This window comes from Paramacrobiotus metropolitanus, unplaced genomic scaffold, assembly GCF_019649055.1.
Source record: "Paramacrobiotus metropolitanus isolate TYO unplaced genomic scaffold, Prichtersi_v1.0 Parri_scaffold0000001, whole genome shotgun sequence".
In the NCBI taxonomy this organism is placed as follows: domain Eukaryota; kingdom Metazoa; phylum Tardigrada; class Eutardigrada; order Parachela; family Macrobiotidae; genus Paramacrobiotus; species Paramacrobiotus metropolitanus.
Window position 1 is genome coordinate 3496174 of NW_026570221.1, and position 25445 is coordinate 3521618.

The following is a 25445-nucleotide window of genomic DNA, read 5'->3' on the forward strand; positions in this document are numbered from 1 at the left end:
CACAAAATGAAAGGACTTTATTTTGCTTGAGCACGCACTAGTTAGAAGTTACGGTTGTTACTTGAAAAACGAAGTTTTGAGATTTGGGCATGTATGATCACTAGGAAATACGAGTAGTAGGAATCATTTCTGAACTTACAGACTTGAAAAAAGTTTTGACACTATGAGAATACTTTCATTAAAAGACGGATGGTTTTCAAGAACAACGGAAAAGGATAATAAAAGCAGTTCCAACACCATGATTAAGCGACTAAGCTGCGCTCCGGTCTGCCAGTGCACGCCAAAGTGCATTTTCCTAGTTTATCATTAATTTCGTATTGTACTTAAAAGAGGAATTCATGCACTGGGCAGTGGCTGTTTAAAACCAAACAAACGGTTTTAAACATCAATGTGGTTACTGTATACACAAATTATCTGGCTATAGAAGGTCACAAAAACATTACGAAAAAGTGTCTGGAAGTGCGCGGAAGCGAAGGTTACCATGCATGTACAAGAGTTTGGCACAATGCACCAGGCCGCATCCCTTAAGCGAGGCCTTAATTATACTGGAAGCAGGAAAACTATTCTATGTCTGCAGAGTATGTGCGCTGTGGAACACTGCACTTGGCGAGCCGACATCGTCGAATTACATTACTATTGATTTCTGCGCAATAAGTCCGCTGCTACAACAGCGCCCGGAGACGGAAAGCTACCGTTTGGGACGGTTACTCCATCGGATCGTTAACACCCATACAAAAACCCTGGCATTAGTTAACAGGAATTATCGCACGGATTCTATTGATCCCGTTATTGTGCTCATTTACAATATACTCACTATGAAAAATAAAATTCCTCTAATTATTATCCAAAATTGCTGGGCAAAGGTTTTGAAAACACCGTACGAACCTGGAGTACGCTACCGATCAGCCGCTCCGCATCTTTTCGAGTGGGGAAATATTCACTTTCAACTATTGCTCCGGAAAAGTGTCTGTCTCCGTGTGCAGATGTATAATGTAGGAGTTAACTGCGGCGCATGGAAAGGTGCGTTCTTCCCTGATCAACTCGAAAAAGATGGCAAAGTAAAGCCGCCGGATAGCCTAATCATCACTATACCGGAGTTGCAGTTTGACGAGAGCGCCACTGACGCAGACTGCATTGCGCAACTTAAGCAAGCTTTGGAACGCCATTGCCCACCGATTGATTCATCCGTTATGGACCAAATCCGGATGCTGCATGCCGGGTGGGCAAGCAGTACCCTTATCCTGGTGATGAGTGGGGAACGGATTGCGGCATCTAGTCGAGCTGTACGTGCTGTATTAATTATTATACGTATCTGCTACAAATTCACTACGCAGCGCTCTCAATAGCCTATCGATTTTTCTACGCAGCCACACGCGAACCAGAGTTTTATTTTTTGCCCTATATCTGGTGCTGGTATACAAGCTTGTCCCGTAATTTCCTACCCATGAAAACAGCGAAAAATACAAAAATACAAAACGAGAAACTCCATGATACGGCGTGGCACACCACATTGTGTTTACACGTAACATGCATGTGGCTTGCTAATGGTTGGGTGAACAGCAGATGATTTCGTCCGAATAATAGTAACTGCCTGCCGGAAGGTGGCTAGGAAACGGTCGGCGCAGTAAGGGACATCCTGGGACAATCATATTGCGGAGCGCAGCTACCTATTGCGATAAACGTAGTGGAGTGGCCAGCGTTTTAAGCGCAAACTTCGCACTAAGTACCGCAATTTCTGACAGAAACATCGAGCATTAGCGGTAGATAAGCCATTTAAGATAATTGTTCGTTTTTCCTGCCTTAATGCTTAAGACAGAATCTCAATCAGCTTATCCGTACACGCACAGCGCACCACAATAAAATCGGGTTTTTTGGCGAAGGCTGAATATACCGGTGTTTTGTTAAGACACAAGTGGACACTTGAATTTTTAACAGTCGCTGTTTGAGTTTCTTTCTGGCATCTAGTAACAGAATCGTATCAACGGCTCACATTGCTCCTAAATACGTTTGTAAATTTAGACGTTGCTCAATGGGACATTATTATTTTCTTTACAGGTTCGGCACAGGCATAGCAGCGGATAATGCTGTGCGTCTGTAATGACCTATTAATAATTACTATAACTTAATGGGGTCTGCCAAGCTGTATATCATTCTGGTTACCTGCACAGTATTACTGCTTATGCCAAATAAAAACGAATGCAATGGTTAAAATAACCATTTCCATTGATATTATTTTGTGGCGCTTTCAAAATACTTAACTTGACCGCACCAAGCAAAAATAACAGTTGAAATAACTGGGAGAGTTCAGTGATCGGTGCGGTGCGCTTCCGGTATCCGACGAACTGCGCAAAAGCTGATGAAGAGTCAACTAAACAATTAATAACAAGTAATAAATGAGTACGAGCGAATACACGAGTACTTGTGAGCCAGGGAAGAAACTGAACGTCGGCGCGTAGAACTGAAAAGTCATGCTTACTGGCTACGACATGGAAATATGGCCATGCGGCATCGCGTGAAAACGTACATTATAAATTTGAATGAGCGAGTTTGTGTGTTTTTGTTCTGAACATGCAGTAAATTTAGGTGATCCGGGCATGTGTGAAGTTTCGGCAGTGGTTGCGTTCCGACGTCATAGCGCAACGGGTACACTGACCGGTAAGGATAACCTAAGAATTAGGTATCTGACGCTGTAGAAACTAACTGGGGAACTTTGCCGGTGGTTTTTCCACAAAGTAGAGGCAGAGAGGCTAGGCTGCCGGATTAAAGTCGCAGTAGTGGTCCGAATAAGTTATACTTTAATAGCAACACTCCATTTAGCCACACTCCGTGTAGCTAAATGGATGGATCTTCGGATTTTGAAAGATCAGTTGGTTAGCGCGGTATTCCAGGAAATCTCTTACTCCTGTGAGCCAAGTTTTGTAGCGCTGGACCAAGTTCTCCTTAATTTCTCTGTCAGGCACCGGCCGTTGGCCCGGTGCCTCTGGTATCGGGATAGTCTTTGCTATCCCGTGATTTGGCTTGAGTATGCCTGCACGGAATTGAGTCATATACCGCTCGATTGCGTTATGGACGCGCAGCTCCCATATGAGGCTTTCAATAGTGTCCAGGCACTTCCGGCAGGTAGAAGGAGAACTTTTCGGGTGATCAAGCCGATTTACCCTCACTTCATCGTCGGGTCCCGGTGCCTCTGGTATCGGGATAGACTTTACCGCGTCCCAAACGATTTCTTCGTTTGGCTTAAGGATGAATGTAAACTTGGAGTGAAGATAGTCACAACCAAGTAATACGTGCACGTCCGTTAACGTCGGTTGGACGAAGAACGTGTGGTGGCTCTTGTATCCCTGCAGGGTCACCGGTACGGTGCAGCAGTGGGAGACCACAAAGGCGGTTTGTCTGCCAACACCAAGGATTTTGGTGTTCCGTCCTAATGGCTCTGTTTTGATGCCATTGGCGGTGCAGAATTGCTGGCTGATGAGGGATGTCTCCGCTCCAGTGTCCAGCATAGCGAGCGTGTGGACCGGTCCAATTTGGACTTTGTGCGTCCATGCTCTAACAGTCTTCGGTTTGCGGTTTTCATCGAGGCCAACTGTCACTTCCCGCATCACCGGTACAATGGGGATTAGCGACACTGGTCCTGGATCGTCAGGAGCGTACTGGGGTGATGAAGGCTCCTGTTGGACAGACTCTTCCTGTGGTGATGTTTCCGCTACCCGTAGGGTCGAAAACATGCTTTTGGTGTTAAGGAAGGTCCGTGAGCTGTTTATGGTTCGCACCGTTGGTGTGGTGCCGAGGGGTTGTCCACCGATCTGGGGCCAGCAAGTACGGGGACTTGACGCCTCAAGAGGTTCGGCTATCCAATCTTTTAGGGATCCGACCTCGCTGTCCGTATCTTGTACGGACCATCCGTCCGGTGCACTGTCGGAGGATGTGTCTAACCCCGATTGTGGGTACGTCATGTTCGTGGTGCGACGTCTCGCTTTGCCACGTGTTCGGTTGGCCTTAGGGGTTGAGGCTCCGAGTTTTAGGGATCGGTTGGCCTTAGGGTTAGTTGAGGCTCCGAAAATCGACTTGGTCGCCTGCAGTGCGACTGTCGGCCTGGCATCACTTTCAGAGCCAGGTGGCTTAAGCGCTGGTTTGGCGCTGAGCCTGGATCCACCGGTGGGCTGTTGAGCCAAAGGGGTTAGTTGGGGATCCATGTAGGTTAAGTACGGATTAGTAATAGTATGGGTTATGTCCGGCGGTTTCGGTTCCGGTCTTAGGTCGGGTGAGTTGCCGATACTCCTCGACCTTAGGCGTTTCCCGCGGTTGGGCTGGCCCGGCTAGGGCCGCCGCCGCCGTTGGCATTTGGCTTCACCAGCTGGTCCGGTATGGGCGGTAACGCTGGCCTCTCATTGGCTGGCGTCTGGTATCCCTGCTTTGGACCGTTCTGCCGGTTGCCGCCACTCGACCCATTTCCTGAGCCGGTGGATTGTCTTCCGCTGCCAGTCCCTCCACTACCACGTGGTGGTCTGGGTTGTTTGGGTGGCACTAAGCCGAAGCGGTTAGGATTGGCTGACCCGGTAGGGTAGCCTTTCTGATAGCGATTTCGCCAATCCAAATACCATTTCCGGTTTGGATTTTCGCCATATGGCCTGTTTGCGTAGCCACAGCCCTCAGTTGGGTGGTTTCCCCACAGGCAGTGGTTGCAGGTGATAAGTCCGTCTTTGGCCCATCGTTCGAACATGCGCTCGACTCTGTCGATGTACATGTCCTCTTGTCTGCGGGCCTCTTCGGGGCTCAGAGTCTGGCGCTGGCCGCTCTGGCCTCCTGGGCTTCGGTTTTGTCCTCCAGGGCTGTTGCCGCTTTGGTTTCCGTTAAAGCTGGCGTTTTGGCCCTTGGAAAACTTGCCCTTTGGTCCTCCGCCGCTATTGCCCTGGCTGTAGCCATAATTGCCCTGGTTTCGGGCCTCGCCATAGCCGCCATTACCGCCGTTGGGCGGTGTTGACCCACGTTGTGGGGAGGCTAAATTCAAGGCCGCGATGGCGGCGTATGTTGCCTCTATTTGGGCTTGTGTAGCCTGCGGGGGATAAAGTGCCGGTTGTTGTGGTACGACTTGGGCTGGTGGCGTTTGTATGGCCGTTCGGATTGTTGGGTATCCGCGGCCCGCCTTCCCTTCGTACTCCGGCTTTCCCATGGTATATTGCCGGACATAGTCCCGGAATTCGACCGGTGACTTTGGTATTCGGATGTCCAGGGCGCGGCGCAGTTCTGGCTCTTTCACATTCTCCCTCAAGAAATGAAGGGTCATTGTATCATCTAAGCCCGCGCGCGTTTGGAGAGTCAGCATGGCGTCATAGTACTGCTCAGGGGTTTCAGACAGGTGCTGGTAGTACGGTGTGTGATTTCTCCCATGGCAGTTGCCTGCTGATTATCGTCGCCATATCGAGTGGCAAACTTTTGAAGCCACTCTTCCACTGTCCAGCCGTCCTCGTCTTCACGATTGGCTTGGCCAGTGTACCATTCCTTTACAGGGTCCGATAGGGCCATGTAAATGCGGCTCATGAAGTCCGGATCCGGTTTGTTCAGATCGGACGACTGCTTACAGATCCGTCGGACCTGTGCGAGCCATCCTTTCACCATTGTCTTGTTGCCGTCAAATTTTGGCAACTGGGTGCGGACTTGAGCTCTCGCAGTGGCTTTTCCTATCTCTTGGGCTATTTCCTTGATTTGCTCTCTGGTTGAGAGAGCTGGACTGGCCGGTGGTGATGGGGCAGGTGTTGGCTGCTGTGGTATCAGCGGCACTTGTTGAGGTTGGGCCCATATTGGTTGGCCCGGTACGATCTGAATGGTTCCGTTGGACGCCATCCATGCGTATGCTCCATTCGGGAGCTGGACCAACATGGGCGCATTTTGGCCCTGGCCTGGTTGAGCCGCTGGTCCTGGTGGCACGGCCGCTGTTGGCGGTACGCCTGATGGTTGGGGCACATTTTGGCCCGTGGGCATGGTTTGGCCCATCTGTGGCTGAGCTTGGCCCGTTGGGGCTGCTGCCGTGATAGGAGGGCCAAATAGGCTTAGTTGGCCTACTAATGGTGGTTGCACCGTTGGTGTACCACTTTGGCCTCCTATCTGTCCTTGTGTAACCGGTGGCCCGAACATAAGGCTCGGCTGGCTGGTCCGGCTTGGATCCACGCCGCTAGTATGAGCCTGGCTTGTGGCCGGGTGTGGACTAAAGGTGAAGTCCATGTTCGGGAAGATGGATGGATACAAGGACGGATACGATGGCTTTGATCCGAAGTAGCCGTGGCTGGGTGTTGCCTGGCTCGGGTCAAAGCTTGGCCCACTTAACGTAGACGGATGAGTCTGCGTCGTGGGCGTCACTATTGTCGTTGGACCAATAGTGGCTGTTGTGGTGACCGGGACTGGTGGTGGCGGCAATGTTACTGTCGCCGTTGATGATCCCTGGTTCACTGGGCTGGGAGGTGAAGGTATGGCTGGCCCCGTTGGGGGTTGTCCAACTAGTGGTCCTTCCACAGCCATGTTGACTTGATAGTTTTGCTGGTGATACACTGGCTCGCGGTAAAAGCGTTGGCCCTGCCGCAAAGCCTCGTCGACTTTTTTTTGTCGACGTTGTGTATCCGAGTCCGGAAAGGTATGGTAGGACGGTGGTTCTGCGGACAACTCGGAGTTTATGTCTGCGAGGTGTGATTTCTCCGCATCTAAGCAGGCGTTTTCCGTGCTTAGCCTTTCGAGTTCCTCGTTCATTTCGGTTATACGTTGGGTGGCCGCCTGGTAATCTTTGACCAGGCCGGCGTTATTGGCCTCCAAAACGGTTATCCGGTCTTGTTGGCCCTGGATCACCTGTTTGGCTTGATTAAAGGCCTGCTCCAATTGGACAAAGTTTTGATGTCCGATGGCGCTGTTTTGCTCAAGTTGTGCCCGAATGGTCGCTTCGGTATTGAGCTGGCTCTGGAGGGCAACGATCTGTTGCTGGAGTTGCACGTTTTGTGGCTCCTTCTGTTGAACCGTTTGGCTCATCAGTCCTCCTTGCTGAATTGACTTCAAGAGATTCTGGTGACTCTCGTAGAGAAGATGGTAGCCGTTCCGCAGGCGGTTGATTTCATCCTGCAGGCTGGCCAAGTCTTCGTTGAGACGCTCGTTTTCTCTCTGTAGGCGGTCCGCCTCAGAGTCGGTGTCATCTATGGTGGTCCGGGCCGTAGCCAAGTCATCCTTGGCTTTGGCCAGCTCAGTCCTCGTAGAGGTGAGCAGGGCTTCGAGGCCCGCCACAGCCGTTTCTAGGCTGTGGATTGTCCTGTTGAGCTGGTCTCGCTCAGCATTAGGACATGGTGACAACTTGAGCTGGGTTAGCTCAAGTTGGGTCTGGGCCAGTATGGCCAAGACTCTTTTAGCCTCTGCGTCCGATTGGACCGCAAGGTTTTTATGTCTACCGATCTCGTCCTGCATCCAACGTTCGGATAGCAGGGTTGCTTCTGCAATGTCCGCCAGCTGTTTGGTCAGGTCCCGTACTGTGGTCCGAAGTTGGTCGACTTCGTCGAGTTCCTCGGGCCGGGTTGCCTGGGTCAGCTTTGGCGGGGTGAAGTTGGCGCGGCTTGTGTCCCAGGAGGGCTGATTAAGGTCCATCATGGCTGTGGCCCTGCTAAGTTGGGCCAGGTCCACAATTGGCTCTCCGTCCGGTTTGGACGGGCCAAGTGCGCCGATGACGTCATTGGTAGGCGATGGCGTTGTATAAGTTGAGCCATCGTCTCCAAACATGAGTGGCGACTGACTCACGGGCTGTTGGCCCTGGTCATGTGCCTTTGGACCAGCCTTTTTGGCTTGGCCCTTGGCCTTGCGTCCACCTTTGGTCACCGTTGGTGCCGCGGGTTGGATCTGGTCCGCTCCCGGTAGGGTTGGACTTGTTGTCAGATCCTGGACGTCAAGGTTGGACCGGGCCAAGTTGTTTGGCCCTGGTCCGTCGGTGCGTGTCTTGTCCTCACTTGTGGCCGCCGTTGGCGCCTCAAGTTGGACTTGGCCCGAGCCAGGTATGGCCGGTTGTTGTGCCAAGTCCCGAGGGACACTGTTGGCCTGGGCCGTCCTATCGGCTCCAGAGGCTGGTTGGCCTCGGGCAGTCCGTCGGACGCTTCCTGGAATGTGTCGTCCCGGGTGGCGTCCAGACTTTCATCACTTGTCTCCAAGTCGGCCGGCAGGATTTGTCTGTCCCGCCTGGCTTTGGCCTCGACCGAACTCGTTGAGCCGGCCGAGTTTGGCTCGTCTGGTTCAGAACCGCTCTGTTTGGCCCTGCGGAAACCGTAAGTTCCCGGTGGGTCGCGTGTTGCGTAGTTCTTCCCCAGTTGCTTCTTGTATTCATTAGGTTGGCGCCCGTCCATAGGACTGAGCAATCTCCGTTGGAGTTGCTCATGGCTGGTGTATGGCATCACCTTGGCCAAGGCGCTTTCAATCTGGCCCATGGTATTGGGACTTAGAAAATTTCTTTGGTCTTGGTCCGGACTGGAACGTTGAGTTGGCTGTCGCAGGTTGATGCTGGTCAGGTACGCTAGAGCTCAGGTTCAGCGTTAGCTCCCTATGGCCCTATGTTACGTTACTGACCAGTGTGACGTCACGTACGAAATGGTCTTGCAAAAAGCTCTACGTCACGAGTAGCGTGCCGTGAGCAAAAAATGCAAAAAAGTATGAGTCACTACGACTGTTATAACACGGGGAAGTTTCCCACGCGTTCCGATTGGTCAGAAATTTATGGAAAATAACCACGCTGACGTCACGCGACTTTTTGGCGAAAATTCCGGCTGGACAAAATGGCGGTTGTTTTTCGCCGATAATTCGTAAAAATTCAGGAAAAATTTTCTCGAGAGTAACGCTACACGATTCTAGTGCAGAATTTCACGAGGAATCCGAAAAAGCTATTTTCAAGCAAATCGGATAAACGGTTCAAAAGTTATGAAGGGTTTTAATTTGGTTCTACGCGGAAACCTCCAATTTTGAGAAAGTTATACGAAAACCTACGACGCCACAGCAGGTCTTACCGGTCGATTTTCGATCCAAACTGCTGCTCCGTCGTTCCCCATCACCCTTTTCTACCGTAAGGGCCGCAGCGCACCCGATAGGGCGTAATGGTGTGGCAGGACCGTACCGAACGCAGTTTTTGCGCCGGGAGCCAAAGCTGCGGGAGGTCTACTTTTAGACACTGACCCGGATCAACGCAACCCAGTAGGGTGCTTTTATGGTCAACAGCGACGTACCCAACTCAGTTTTTGAGCGGAGAGCCAAAGCTGCGGGAGGTCTACTTATAGACCTGACCCGGATAATTAGTCCGTCGCGCTGCAGGTTTCCAATGAAACCTGTATGATGCAGGAGATGTGGTCGCGGGATTGCTGGCCTACTTATAGGCGATCAGCGTAGTTCGACCGTGTGTTGCCTTCACTGGGGATCAGAGGTCTCGCAGGAAAGAAAACCGAGCGAGTCTGCTACCATGTCAGATAAGACACAGAAGCAGATGGAAAATGGGGCAAATATCGCCTTTATTGGTACAATAAAGCAACAACAACAACACAAAACCAACAGAAAACCCGATGTGGGAAAAGCTGTGGAGAAAAGTGCCTGCAGTGCGCTAGCTAGGAATCGTGATAATGATTCCGCGTGCTGCGGGTATGCAACAGCTGATGCTGCAAAGCATGGAATCGCCCGTAGGCGCAGGGCTCCACCCCCAAGAGTGCAGAGAAATGCGCTGATTGGTCAGCGTAGACAAAGTATACGCTGAGTGAGCAGCGTAATAGCGCGGCACGAATGGAGTAGCCATGTGCGGGCGGGCGACAGAGCAAAGCCACGAGAGGTGTCTACCGCCTCGAGTGAGCGGTCTCTGACAACATGACTTTGATAATCCGGAATTATTTCGCAAATTTAATTCAATATCCAATAGGTTAATCGGCAATAACATGTGCAGTAATTCGAAAATCTGCCGTTAAAAAAAAAAATATCTGGATATTTAATATTATTCTAGAATTACTTTGAAAAAGTATGTTAATTCAAAATAATTATTATTAACAAATTGAAAATTACGTGAAAAAACTTAAGAAGTATTCATTTTAAGACAAATTATTATCCAGTAGAAGTCGATCGATCAGTTTGTAAATTCAGGATTTTAATTGCAAATTTTGAGTCTGAGTTAAGGATTTTGTAACAAAACTGTCAATTAAGTTCCTATTGAAGAACAATCATTCGACAACCGGGAACGAGATACAGAACTTAAAATTCAAAATCCACAAAATAATTAGGAAAATGCGTAAAGGACTTTCATTCTGTGAGCCAATTGTGGAACTGGGTAAGATAGTTGTTAAAAAAAGCGGATTCCGAGATATTTGAGATCAACTGAAAAAAATGTGCAGAAATCATGAAAAACAAATGAATGAAAAAAGATTTAAAAATTTACTTGGAATCGTATAAATTTTCTTGGCAAAGGAAAAGTCTTTCCAGATTTAGGACTTCGTTTGTGGTAATGAGTGTAGACTGAAAGTATTGCTGGAAGATGCAGCCAGATCGAGCTAGTGCAACTGTGCAAGTAACGGTCGAATCAGCCGTAAGCAACAGTATGCCAAAAGTAAACTTAATTCTCCTTTTGGTACACGTGCACTGAGTACTGACCAGACCTGGGCAGTTATAGAAAGTATATTTAGGCAGGAAAACCGAGTTTCGAGTTACGCCGCGAGTTACGCTACCATAGACAATATACATTTTATGAGAGTTAAGTTAGAGTTAAGTTTTTTTCTGAGCGAGTTACGCTAAAGAGTTAAGTTATAACTCAATAACTCGAAAATAACTCGCGTTAAGTTAAATAGTTAAAATTAACTGCCCAGGTCTGGTACTTACGGCTGGGATGAGAATTATGGGATGGCGAACGCGGCAGTAGCAGGAGGAGCATTCAGACTGTTAACCGGCTAGAAAGAAAACGGCATGTACCCACAGGCAGAAATCGTTTTCTAGCTTTCCGGTAATTGAGGGAATAATTCTGTTTTCATAATTGAGTTCTTGGTATTACAACCTCTTTGCCGTTGAATAAAATTTTAATTATTAATAACCTTAGTAATTGCGGTTATAAGTTATTTTACGGCAAAGAAACTGAAACGCGAATCGAATGGCAAGGCTCGACACGATATATAGCAAAATATTTCTGCACACGAACCCGCTTTTCCATCACATGATTAAGTTTGCCCAACAAATCTCGTTCGATCTGCTGCGGAACGTGTGCAATGTTCCGCGAGTGACAGCGGCGACCGCGTTTCCTTCAGCAGCCGGCCACAGTAACGGAACAAAGTCCGCGACTCCGCAATCCGCATATAGGCAGTCGAACTGGGAATTCGTTTAAGCACGGAATTTTACCGGCATAATATAACTGCTGTGGGCGACGGGCTTTGAGTTGGTCCCGTTCCGTAGGCAGCTGTATGGTCTACAAAATGTACAGATGCTAAAGTTCGTACGCTGAAATCACTTTCAGTTGTGCCGGTACGCAGAGTTCGGTCACTAGATCACTTAACGGAGTTCGTGCACTGGACAGTAGTGTTAGCTCGGTCACGCGTTCACCTAACGGGCTCTGTGTGCTGGGCAGTATTGGTAGCTCGGTCACCCATCTTCCTAACGGGATCTATGCACTGGACAGTAGTGGTAGCTCGGTCACTAGATCACTTAACGGAGTTTGTGCACTGGACAGTAGTGGTACCTCGGTACTCTTTCACCTAACGGGTTCTGGGCACTGGACAGTGGTGGTAGCTCGGTCACGTACTCTCCTAGCGAATTCTCGTCGCACTCAATCCCTAGGTGAGCGACTGACCGAGCTCAATCTGTCCAGTAAGAAATATCGCTAAGTAAGGAGAAAAATCGCTAGGTGAGGATGTGACCCTGCTACAACTACTGTCCAGTGCACAGAGCCCGTTAGGTGAGCAAGAGCAAAGCCCGCTCGATGACTCACTCACCTAGAAATTTCGCTCAGTGGGCAGTAATGGTGTTTCGGTCACTCACTTGTCTAGTGATTTTTCTTACTGGTCAGTGGTGGTAGCTCGGTCACCCACTCATCTAGAGATTCCGCTCAGTGGTCGGTGATAGTGTTTCGGTCACTCACTCGTTCAGTGATTTTTCGTATTGATTTTATATTTGATATTTTTACATTTTATATCGGTTAATTTTAAACGTGTTTCGAGCTCGGCAACACCGGCAGTAATGTCTGAATAACGCGAGTGTTTGAATAAGTACAATAATTTATTTATTTTTCGGTTTAATTAGTGTGATAATTATGTCAATTGGTATTTTGTATTGTATCTAGGCAAATATTTCTAAGTTTCAAGGTGACCTTTAAGATGGGTTGGATCAATCTGGTCCTGATGCCGGCTTGATACCGGCTCGATATTTTCATAAAAAAAACACATGCCGGCCACTTCTGAACTATCCCGGATCTAATGGCGTTGTCCGTTTTTCCAGAAGTTTTATGGTTATAGAGATCTCAAAACTATGGGGCGCCGCGCGTAGTATAGATCTTGTACTTAATATCACTTTCCCTGCTGCATCGTACCCGTGTGCAGGCGCTCACGTGATATCGTATCCATTGTGATCACTGATCAGCGCTTACTGAGCCGGCGATAAAATCTCGCCTGCCGTGCTCTTCTCTATATCTTTTTCTTTATCAGTTTGCGTAATCAGCTATAGCCGCAAACCGGTTTAGACGTGAAACGGGTGAAATCAAGTATCACGTGAGCGCCTGCACACGGGTAAGATGCAACAGGGAAAGTGATAAAATTTACTAAAGCGATGGGAAAGAGTTGCCGCTTGCCTCGTACACGTTTTGCTCTGAACTCGGCGTCATGTCACAGTATGATTGAAAATACAGGCAACGCCAACGGTGAATAACAAACACACCACGAAAAAGGGCGAAGAAGTGGGAAGAACCGGGAATCGATCCCGGGACCTCCTGTATCCCACTGAGCACAGAGTACTTTACGCTGCTAATCAATCTGTCAATCAGTTTGTTTTATGATTTAGCCACTTTGTGCGTGACGATTACTCGCTCTTTAGCGCACGCCCGGTTTGCCAAATTATCTTAATTACTTTTATAACAATTATTCGCAATAACCCCACCTTAACCCTTCTAAAACCGATGGGGTGAGTTGTAGGTCAAACGATTTTCTAATTTCTTAAGGAATTGTTATAAAAGTTCTTTGCTAAGTCAAACCCTAACTTTTGACAGTGAAATCTTTTTTATATGTTTCTTAGTATAATTAGTAGAAGTATGCCAGCTGTCATATTTTCGCCAATCTTACGTTCTGCACCCTGGCACTCGGTAGATCCGCGGGTATATCTCACTTGCGATTGCCGCTGCTCACTTGCGATTGCCGCTGCTCACTTGCGATTGCCGCTGCTCACTTGCGATTGCTGCTTTGAGCTGGCTGGTCAAGTTTGCTTGTAAATGTCCATCTATCAAGCGGAAGTGTAATTCAACTGGTGCTTTCCTTGTGAAAGCTGCCGTATTCCATCACCAAACTACGGAACCTTTATTTTGTCACCAACAACAACATCGGACCATCATGTATCATATCAACCCAACGTCAAATCCTCAAATCCGGCAAGAAGAACGACTGAAACAGTATGTGCATAACGTGGTATATGGTACTGTTACTGTTGACTTGAATACTATAATTTCTTCTAATACTTCTCGCATGAAAATTCTCCCTCCTAAGTGGTATAGATTACATCAGTCCGCACCGGTACGTTTTCATTCTTTCCTTGGTGATTTCTGCAGTCAGCTTACTTCGGCTTGTGATCTTAGTATAAGGGCTCCACACGAGTGTCTTGAATTATTTTCATGGGGTGTAGCTGAATATGCGTTATCTGTCTTACAGTGTCAGCAGTCGCAGGGTAAATTTTTCAGTAAAAATTTTAAATTTGCAGTGCCGTCAGCGTTGTTAAGGGAAAGAGAGGCAGTTTGTACCGAAATAAATAAACTTAAACGGAATAAGCGCAGGATGAAAGTTTTGAACAGGGAGTTTTTGCTGTCGTATGCGGAGCGACTAAAATACCTTAAAGCAATCAGGAAAACTCTTTCTGAAAAAATTTCACAGCTTCGCTCGAACGCAGAACGTGCTGAAAACGATTCGTGGTTTACCAAGCGGCAGTGGAATTTTATAGATGTGAAGTTAAAATCGTCTGCTTCTGCCAGTCCTGATGGGTTGAAAATGGCTGATATCGAAAATTATTTTCAAGATATTTGTAATCCTAAAAATCTTTCTCCTCTTGACTTCTCGTGGATTAATAAATTAAAAAATAATTCTTTCAATACTGCGTTCGATAATTCGCCTATTTTGCCTTCCGATATTAAGAATATTTTGTCACAGAAGGATGCGTCTGCAGGATCCGGGTTAGATGGCATTAATTATTCGTTTCTTAAACCGTATCCGGCTGTTCACATGTTTTTAGCCAACATGTTCAATAGGCTATTGTCAACCGGTAACGCATGCTCTTCGTGGAAAGTGGGCAAAACTGTGCTTTTGTATAAAAAAGGTGACGTTTCTATGCCGGGTAATTATCGCCCAATTACTTTGACAAGCTGCATTGGAAAAGTATTTCATTCTGTTATTTCAAAACGGTTAATGTCGTATTGCGTTAAAAATAATATAATTAACACCGACGTGCAGAAGGGATTTATTGAAGCGACTAATGGTTGTGGGGAACATTCGCTGAAGCTGCTGAAATTGATAGAGCAACAGCGGAATAGAGGACGTGCAATGCATATAACCTGGCTGGACGTTGCTAATGCGTATGGGTCTGTCAGGAAGGAAGTGCTTCTGGCTGCACTACGTCGCTATAATCTTCCTCAGTATTTAATATCTTATATTGATAATTACTATACGGGACTTTCTATAAAAATTTATCATAGTAACGGATTTTCTAAACCTATTCCGTTTAACGTAGGCTTATTTCAGGGTGACACCATGAGTTGTGCGTTCCCCATCAATAATAAACATACGAGTCATAGTAATATCGGTACATTCATTTAGACGTTTACTTAGACGGGAAACGTATGGATCACAATCACCCTTAAATCAGTGTTTTTTTGTCTCGAAAAAGACAAAATTTGTCCTGGAAGTATTTTGTCGCAAGCCGACATAACAGAACAATTTTGTCGGTACAAATTGTGCCCTCCCGCCCCCCATCGTTGCGGCTGTTTTCTAAATATTTTATTATGCGTATTGATTGTATTCTGTGGTACCATACTATTAACTTTTTTGAGCTTGTGCGGATTCTTTGTATGGGCGCTTTTCTTTATTAATCAGCAGGGCGATTTAATTCAGTAGTTGTGGTGTATGTACTCGTATAAATGTTGGAATAGTTTTCGACTGATACAGAAATGACACCGGCAACGACCATTTAATTATTCCCGGCAACGAACATTTAGTTAATTTTGGGCAAAATATGTTCATCCTTTCCTGGAAACAAAATTTTTGCTCACTGCGTTCTCCGGACAGCTGCCAGTTTCTGTGTGGATGGTTTGTACAAACCATCCACTCCAATTTCCCTTGATTAAAATAAAACGTGTGGTTCGATTGGGAAGCACTTAGAGATTCATAACGGTGCAATTCGCACAATAACTGTGCAACAATTCGCTGCTTTCCAAAGCAAAGAAATAAGCATCAATTCGTAATAAAATGCGGCTGCACTGTTCAAACGATTTCAAAATCTTTGCCTAAAAGACGCAGTGACACAGCCTGATGCCCCCGGTTGTTATCCCAAATTAAATAGATCCATATGAGCAGCGTCTGATAATTATTTATTTGGAAATGTAAGACCAGTGAAATCAAAGATTCAGTGGTGCAGTGCGGTATGAAGCTTGCGATCGACTGAAATTTCTAGTTTTGAGTTTGCAACTTTGCATCGCGCTAACAACTTTTGCCGCGCGCAATGAAACTGTACATATGGCGCATTCAGCCGTTGCGACGCGACTCCGTGTGAAATCTTGATAATTTGTGATAAGAGACTTTTTTGATACCAGTAATATTATCACGGACGCGTCCGTGCGCGTCTGCTATGGGAGTTCAACTATTAACTGCTTAATGTCTTCTGTTAATTAATCATATGATTAATGAACGGAAACAGGAAAAATGAAAATAATGAAAAACGTCTTACAGTACTTCCGCGGTGTTCGTTATATACCGTAAGCACGGTACAGAATAATCTGTGTACAAAATAATCTGTGTAATAATCTGTGTATGCACGGTACACAGATTATATTGTATAACCGTGCCGTAAGTATACATATAGTATAAGTATGCAATTGCATATAGCGATAATATAGGTACATATGTTGTGTGAGTATGTGTATCGAGCTGAATTTAGTTAGATCAGTTTAACATTACCGCCGGTATACCAGGTATTTTGGCTTTTGAAATAATTTATTGCTGCACCTATCACAAGATCATAAGAGCCGTTATTTTAAAATTTAGCAATAAGTACTGTGGAAAAAAGCGGACCGTTTCGGTTTTGTGCTTACCGTGATTAGGAATCGGTTTAATTTACAGGCACAAGGCGATTATGTTTTTAATGTTTTTAAGTAATCAACGGAATCGGTTAGTATTTCATGGCGCATGTGAAAAATTACACATGCCGACTTTCATTCATAGTGTCTATTCATTTTTTAGCTGCTCCCAAAATTCAGAAGTCCATAGGTCATACTATCTCTGTTATTATTGTGCGTACTCTCTGTAGTCTGCGTAGATCTCTCTCCAGATTTGTGAAGTGAAGTATTTATAAAGTGATATTATAAGAAGTATTTTAGATGTTTATACGAAGCGCGGAAGTGCGGAAGTGGTACCCATATAATTATTATATACATGTAAGTAACATATATAAGTACGTATATGCAGATGCATAATGATGCATACTGCGTCTCATACATAATTATTGATCAGAGGCAGATTTGATAACCAGTTAAGATTAAAAACGAAGAACAAAAAATGAAGAAAAACCTATCTTTTAAGGTACTTGTACACCAAGATTCATAGAGGTTTTTCCGTGTATACTACTCGTATTTTATGGAGGTTTCTCAATATTATAATAGCGTTCTATAGTAATGCGGTCGAAAGTCCCGTTACGAATTATAAATAACAGTTATTATACCGTACATAGGTGCGCAAGCAAAAAACGCGCAAAATGGGTGACTGGAAAGTGCAGCGGCTGATCACCTTATTTTCACAGTTTTTCAAAATGACAATGCATGAGCGTGTATCCCTTTTTAAAAATTAAAAAAAGGAAAAAATACTTAATGTAAAACATAACAAAAATACATAAAGTATACAAAGTGTATGCAACTGAGCTTTTGCCGATAAAATACAGGATTACTAGTATGTGTATAAAGGGTGTCCATTCATTTCGGAAACCATTCATTTCGGAAACCATACGTTATCACTTGTAACTGCAATACTATTATAACAGTACAGTAGTTTAATATTATTATAACTGGTACTGTTATGTTTAGTAACCAGTGTACAGTCTGCGTACTTTGTATCTGTACAATTAAACGGGTTCCCGAAATAACAGTAATCCATGGACAAATTCTGTACAATCTTCATTTCAGCGCAACATCAGCGCAACATATTTGTTTTATCGGCACGTCTCACGTTAGACTGTAACATGTAAATGCATGGTTTATGGGCACGGTTTATTGAATACTTCCACGAGCAACTGCTGTGGTTTTTTTCGTGTATCAGAGATTATTGTTTTGGTTATGACGCCGCTTATCTGCAGCCCTTTCCGATCGTGCGCACTAATAGTCGCTAAATGCGGGTAACATTGCTGAGCTCGATTGTGATGCAGTTAATTCTTGTGCTCTCATTGTAACCCACAACACAAGCAAATCGAACCGCCGGCATGACCGTTGTCAGTTCAGTATACAGTACATAAAAGTTTATGAAAAAGATCCCTGAAATGCTTTTTCGTTGACAATTCACATTCGCAATTCACATTTATCGAATTAGTAGCCCAGGGTTACAAATATTAGAAATGACCCACGGGGTGGGCTCCAATTACGGGCATGGGCTTGTATTTAGGGGGGGGGCTTCAATTTTTCAAACGACCTTAGGGGTGGGCTCTAATTACGGGGGGCTTGTATTTGGGGGGGGGCTTCAAATTCGATAAATACGGTATTTGTTTCTGTAGACTGTATAATAATGGCCGAATTAACGTTTTCTGTGACTAACTGTAAAGGAAAAGTGTTGAAATGCATGGCTTCCGAAATGAATGATTTCCGAAATGAATGATTTCCGAAATGAATAGTTTCCGAAATGAATGGTTTCCGCAATGAATGGTTTCCGAAATGATAGGGTGCCGTATAAGGTAGCTGCCGATAGGTGCTTGGCATCTGAAGTCAGTCTTTGTAATTTCGTACAAAATTTGCCAAACCACGACAATACTCGTGCGAAACGAGATAAAGTTATAACTGCCAAGGCGTTATCAGTCAGCGCTGAAAGCGATTTGCATGAACCGACATGCAGACCTGTGTATCATATGCGTTTTTTTGTGAATCACTCATCCGAAACATATAAAACTGTCTTTCCATATAAATGGTATTAATAGGGGTTGTTTCTTATTATTTTTAACTGTATCCTTGAATATCTCGAGGAAAATAGAAGATTCGGAATTGCTTTTGATGCAATCCCACAGGAAAAAATTGTGAGTATGGCTTTTGCAGACGATTTAACGCTTATTTGCAATAATAAAGCCAGCATGGGCCGATTAATCCGTGAAGTGAATGTGTGTATGAATTCTATTGGCCTGGTTCTAAATGCCGACAAGTGCCGTTGTTTTTCTCTTTCAAGAGGTATTTCATGCGAAACGGCGTTTGAAATTAATGGCGTAAGAATTCCGGATATATCGAGTGATCCGATGAAATTTCTTGGTGTACATGTGTTTAATAAAAATCAGTCTGTCAACAGTGGAAATTTGGTATATACGAGTCTGGAATCTTTAATGCAACGAGTAGATCATCTGAAATTACGTGCCGTGTATAAAATGAAAATTTACGATGAGTACGTTGTGGCTTGTATGAGATTTGTGTTAACAATGCATGATCTGTCTCCAGCAGTTGTTAACTCACTAGAAGCGCTTGTTAATAAATACATAAAAAAATGGCTAAATATTAATGTATCCGCTAACTGTGATTTCTTTTATGTACCGGGGGGGATGAATATCAAGTCTGTGAAATCAGTGTACGCGCAATCACACGCTACCTTTGTAACGGACGCGTTGTGCTCTAATGATGCTGTTGTGGCACAGATTGCGAGTGATAACTTAATGTCGGCGTGTTCTGATAATGATGCTATTGTGGACATTGTGCAAACTTCTATCGAAAGCGGCAGGCAAGGGGGGGCAAACAAGTCAGCAATTAGAAAGCTTGTTAATAGAAAAGTAAAGCAGCATGTATCGGCGTCGAGAGAAAATCGGATCGAGGGCTTGATACAGCAGGGAGCGTGGCAAGAGATTGTTAAACCCGAGATTGTAGATGCGCCATGGAAATCAGTGCTGTACGATCTGTCTGAGAATGTTGTGACTTTTATGATCGAATCGGCTCTCAATATCTCTCCTTCTTTCACCAACTTACTTAAATGGGGAAAAATCGTTTCGGCCAACTGTGATTTGTGTGGGGCCGATAAAGGATCCCTCTGTCACATCCTTAATAGTTGTTCGGTGTCTCTTAACAGCCATCGGTACACCTGGCGCCATAATAGCATTGTTCAAGCTATCTTTCGTTTCTTGACCGGTGTGGCTGATCAAAATAAGTGGGAAATTTTGTCTGACCTAAATTCTGAGAACTACGAAAGTCACAATAACACTATCCCTCTTGATGTGCTTCCTACCTCTCTGTGCCCTGATCTATGCTGTGTTAACCGCGGAGAGAAGCGTATTATTTTAGCGGAGGTTACCATTCCCTTTGAAACCGTGCACGGATTTGCCAACGCGGAGTCCAGGAAGCGGTGCCGTTACGCCCCTCTGGTAGAGCAGCTAACCAGTGCCGGATGGCAGACCGACTACTACCATTTAGCCATCGGTTCAAGGGGAATGGTTGCCCGTACTGCTGTGACAGGCATCGACAGAATTGCCACCACCATCCGGCAAACTGCCAAAGTGTACCAGATGAAGCAGCTATTTAATAGTTTAAAAGTGATTTCTCTAACCTGTTCTTATGTTATTTTCCTGAATAAATCAAATAAAGAGTGGAGTGTACCGCGCCCGAACAACTTGTTCACTGTTAATGCACGGTAGTCGTTCTTGCTTGCCGGTCGATCTCAGCACGATCGTCAATGATGCTGTTAATTGTCCTCGACTTCGTGTCTCCGATGATGGTTGTTGTGAGAGAATGTTCCGTTACAATCCTATATAGAGAATTAGCCTTAGAGAATTCCATTTCTGTCACCCTTTTTTGAGCGAACCACTAAACGAAACTTTGATGTCTATATGTCATTCAATAGCCGCGAGTTTGCAGATTTGCAGAAACCAGTCGGTTTTTTGAAAGTATGTGAAGTTTGAGAGAAAATCATAAAAGAACTTAATATACAAAGTCTACGGGAAAAGTGCAGAACCCACCACTGCAAACCCACCCAAGCCACCACTGTCACGAACAGCACAGGAAAAGACATCTACACTTGATGGAACTTTGGTGTCCATTAGTTATCGGACTGCCTTTATTTCATAAGATTTTTATTAAGAGTTAGTTTTTAAAATATGCTGGCTCTGAAAGTGATGTTTCTTAAAGACTGAACATGCAAAATCTCCTGAAAAGTGGGAGCGACCCAAATTCCAAAGATAAAGTAGTTGCCTTTCGCAACGGGTTGATTAGATGTGTTATTGAAACTGTTTCCAAAGGGCGGTTGGCTTTTGTAATATCGTGCTGCTGACGTGCCAATAAAGTGGAATACTTTACCATTTTTTTCAAATCGCAAATAAACATTATTTTGTGAGAGACTGAAAGTCGTTTCTGAGAATTTTGGTGTTCGACTGGAAATGATGTGGACTACTCGAGCAAAACAGCGAGTCCCAGTCCCACCTGGCGTACGCACTAGGATTCAAGTCTAACCGCCACCCGGAGGGAGAGAGCGGCCCAAGGCAAATCTTTTCACGGCGACTAAATGAGGAGCGCGCGAGCCTCCCGCAGGGGGAGGGAGGGAAGGTTAAAATATTTTTCAGAAAGGATATTTTTCCGCTAAGGAACGTAGACAAAAACGGTTTTATGAAAACAAAAACCGCATTTTTAGCATTCAAAAATTTAAAATAAACAGAAGATTTAAAAAGCGAAGCTTATCAGCATTCAAATCTATCTTTCCCCCAGCTATAAAGCAATCCGTCAGATCATCTCCCATCAAAGGTCAAAACAAAAAAATTAAGGGACGACCCTCCCCGGTGCGCCTGGGTGCGACAAGCTACATTAATGAACCATCTGTGAGGACGTAAGCGTGAAGCGACAATGCGTTTAATGGGTTGGGGATGTTGTGGGCGTTTCATGGGTTGGGTTGGGGATGGGTTGGGGTTGGGGATGCGACAATGCGTTGGGGATGTACTATACGAATGCATAGATTTTTGCCGAACTTGAAACAAAAATTTTATAAGCACGTAACAGAAAGCGGAATCATAGGCGGCGCCTATCTGCAGCGGGGGTCGCAAGCAAGACACTGCACTGCGCTTAAGTTGTCGACGTTAATTAATAAAAAATTCACCAAAGAACACAACGAAATTTTGAAGTCTTCATCAGGTTTAAATTGTTTGTGTGTAAACAGTTGGAGGAAACTGGAAAATATTTTTATTCTAAGTGGTCTAAAGGTTGACATCGGTGGTCGTATCACTGGATTGTTTTGTCGGGACGCACTGACTAAAATTTAGCGAAGCTCCGAATGGTATCTGAACCAGTAGAAGTACGGCAATACGGCTACAAAATTTCAGTAATTATGGAGCTTTTTTTATTTGTAGTTCTTGACAACTGACCGGCATATGCTGCTGATTGATTTGCGAGAAGCTTAAAAACTTTGTTTTATAATTGCAACCAAAAAGGACATATTCCTGGAAATTTTCAAATTTTTCGGGTCTAAGTTAAGGTTAAATCCGAAGTCAGCGGAACGCGACAATGTAATCTCAAAACGGCCTTAAACATTTAATTATTAAACTGTGATACTTTCTAACTGCTACCAATCTGTCAGTGAACTATGGCCAAAAGCCCAAAATAAAGAATAATTTACGACATTTTATGATAAGCATAACCAAACAGGTATTGGGCAAATACCGTTTGTCTCTGCCAATGAAACTAATCAAACTATATTATTATTAATATTCTTATACGCTCCGCTCAATAAAGCTAAATTTGCAGTCATGGGTTTGTACTTTGTAGTTTTGCTAAATAAAAATTTATCGCCGATTTATTCCGCGCAGTTTGCGCGGGGTCTACTATTTACCTTATTGCGATATAGAAATTAAGTTATGTAGTATTATGTACAGTCGCAAAAAGAACAGGACAATTTTTTTTTTTAAAGTTTAGTCTCTCCATGCTTTCCCTTTTACTCCATTTCATTCTTTTAAAAAAATTTCTGAAAATTTTTAAATAAACTTGAAATTAAATTAAATTAGGCATCGGAGGTTTTGGGTTTTAATGCCGGGAGACTAAACGCTGTAAGTAAAGTAAAGAAAAAGGTATATGTAATGGGATCATGAATATAAGACAAAATGTACTGTCCTGTCCTTTTGTGTGACTATAGGATATTCGGTATGTAAGTAATGGTCAGGCATGCACGCCTGGACAGGGAAGAATCGCAATAAAGGTTGTATTTTTTTTTACGCCTAATGCCTATAGATATAAAATGAAGCATCTCTACTGCGTACAACCGCCGTTCCTGACTTTCTGAACGCCACACAGCCCACAGGGGTGTAGCCGCCAGCCGCTGCCATCCCTAGGTTAAATGCACTGTTAATAACGTTAGTACTCCCATTACGTTATAAGACAGATGTACGTTATAGGGGTAAACGTTGCACAGAGAACTGCCGTGGTGTTATAGTCAGCACAACCGAACAGTCCGGTTCTTAGCCGCATGCACATAATGATGGGGTGAATGCCATATAAGGGCGTACGTTACGAGGGGCTTCACTGTATCCTGTAAATATCAATCTAAAGTTTTAGTGCTGAATTTGTGTCCTAGGGTGCATTCACGTGCAAGAATGAACTTGCAGCGGTACGATCGATTTATCGTAGCACAAAATCCTAGGAATTTTTCATACGCTATTTGATAATACTTGTTAGCTGTTACAGCGATTAATTTTTGTCCTCAAAGAATAACAGTCAAAAAAAATTTCGAGGAACACCAAAAAATAACCTAAGAAAACTTAAGAATGTGACAAAGTCAGGAAAACCTAACACGAGATAAGAAACCCAAAGACAACCTAAGAAAAACAAGGAAAATCCAGGAAAATTAAAAAAACCTGTGAAAAGAGAAAAGTGCGTCGAATTAATCTACTCGCGACTTGATCTTAGAAAGCGACAGAAGTCTCAAGACAACATGTTTGCAAGCATATGTCATGCGTGAAAAGGTCGCAAAGGTAAAATGTCTCAAAGCAAGCTCTCCCACCGTCTCTATGTGAAATGTCTTTCGGCGTAAAGTCGCGCGTCGATTTTTTGTTTATAAGTTAGCCCAGTTGTATTACTGGCGACAGGCTGACCACTTTTTATTGGTGGTATCATGCTTACCAATGTACACCTGTTGCTTAATCTTGTCTATGCAGATGGGTACCGACGTTATGCCGGAGAAGTCGGCCGTGGTTGTGAAAGCCGACCGCATCCCCAGATCCTGCAGCGTGCTCTCCAGGTCGATGCTCTGCTCTATGGAGAACTTGGGTAACTGAATTGTGCCGTACGTGATGGGCTGCAGCGAGTCCAGCGCCTTTTCCAGCATCTTCGGCGTCAAGGCCTGCTGGAGACCCGACAATGCGGAACCCGGTGTCCACGTGGGAGATCCGTCGTTCTTTCCCGGCAGAATGAAGCAAGCGCTGGAGCGCTGGTCGCCGTACCACAACTGCAGGAATCGCGCTCCGCCTAATTCCTTACTTTCATAATACTGGCACTTCGTCAGCACGTGCATGGTGTCCACCATCACGGTGCGGCCGTCGGCCAGGGTGAAGGGCTTCTTGACGGTGTCCCGCTCGGGAAATACACAATTCCATTCCGCTTGGAAATACACCGCGCTGATCAATATAAACACGGTAACGGGCGTTATATCCGCAGGAGCCAGGATATCGCGAATGGTGCCGGAAGTGGAATCCTCCACGAATTTATTTATGCGCTCCACGGCTTCACCGGGCTCGGTGCGGAAGCGCGCAGGATGGCACACGGTGTTCAACAAAGTGCTGAGAGTGTCGGTGAAGTTGGTTTTGAGGGGATAATCTTCGTCAACATATCCTGCTGTGGCCAGGAGTTTGAGCATGGGCCCAGAGTGGCCCGCGCTCAAGCTCGGACTTGGACTCGGACTTGGACTACTAAAACTTGGACTTGGACTACACTTGGACTCTAAAACTCGGACTTCACTTGGACTCTAAAACTTGGACTTTATGATTTGGACTTGGAATTAGGCGTTTCTTATGTTTCTTATGTCTTCTTACGTTTCTTCATGTTTTCTTAGGTTTCTTAGGTTTCTCGGGTTTCTTAGGTGTTCTTAGGTTTTCTTTGGTTTTTTTTTATGTCGTTTTGATTTCTTAGGTTTTTCTGGTTTCTTAGGTTTCTCATGTCTCTTAGGTTTCTTAAGTGTTCTTAGGTTCTTTAGGTGTTATTAGGTTTTTAGGTGTCTTATGTTTCTCAGGTTTCTTAAGTTTCTCAGGTTTTTTAGGTGTTCTTAGGTTTTTTAGGTCTCTTAGGTTTCTTAGGTTCCCAAGGCTTCTTAGGTTTCTCAGAATACCAAAGAATACCTAGATAACACAGGAAATCTTAGTAACCTCAGAAACCTAAGAACACCCAACAAACCTAAGAAACCTAAGAAAACCAAAGAAGCCTCAGAAACCTAAGAACCTCAGAAACCTAAGAAACCTATGAAGACCAAAGAAACCGAAAAAACCTAAGAAAGCTAAGAAACCTAAATAACCTAAGAAACCTGAGAAACCTGAGAAAACATGAAGAAACGTAAGAAGACATGAGAAACTAAATCTAAGTCTAAATCATAAAGTCCAAGTTTTAGAGTCAAAGGGAGGTCCGAGTTTTAGAGTTCAAGCGAAGTCCAAGTCCAAGTTTTAGTAGTCCAAGTCCGAGTCCAAGTCCGAGTTTGAGCATGGGCCTGCCCGGGCCCTAACACATAACGCATTTCCCCGTTGCACTTGGATAGATAGCCGCTGTCTAAAATACTAAATACTCTATTAAAAATAAATAGAATTGAAGGGATAATCTTCGTCTAAGGTCAGGT

General features: G+C 44.9%; 1 protein-coding gene across 1 annotated transcript; it reads right to left on the reverse strand.

Moving 5' to 3' along the window:
* Positions 1-23699: 23699 nt before the first annotated feature.
* On the reverse strand, positions 23700-24479 carry LOC129581487 (serpin A3-6-like). The gene has a single exon (XM_055472607.1). It carries the CDS (start codon positions 24477-24479, stop codon positions 23700-23702), a length of 780 nt encoding a protein of 259 aa, XP_055328582.1.
* Between the last annotated feature and the right edge of the window lie 966 nt (positions 24480-25445).

Coding starts and splice junctions, on each gene's coding strand:
- LOC129581487 (XM_055472607.1), bottom strand. CDS start 24,479: ATGCTCAAACTCCTGGCCACAGCAGGATATGTTGACGAAGATTATCCC.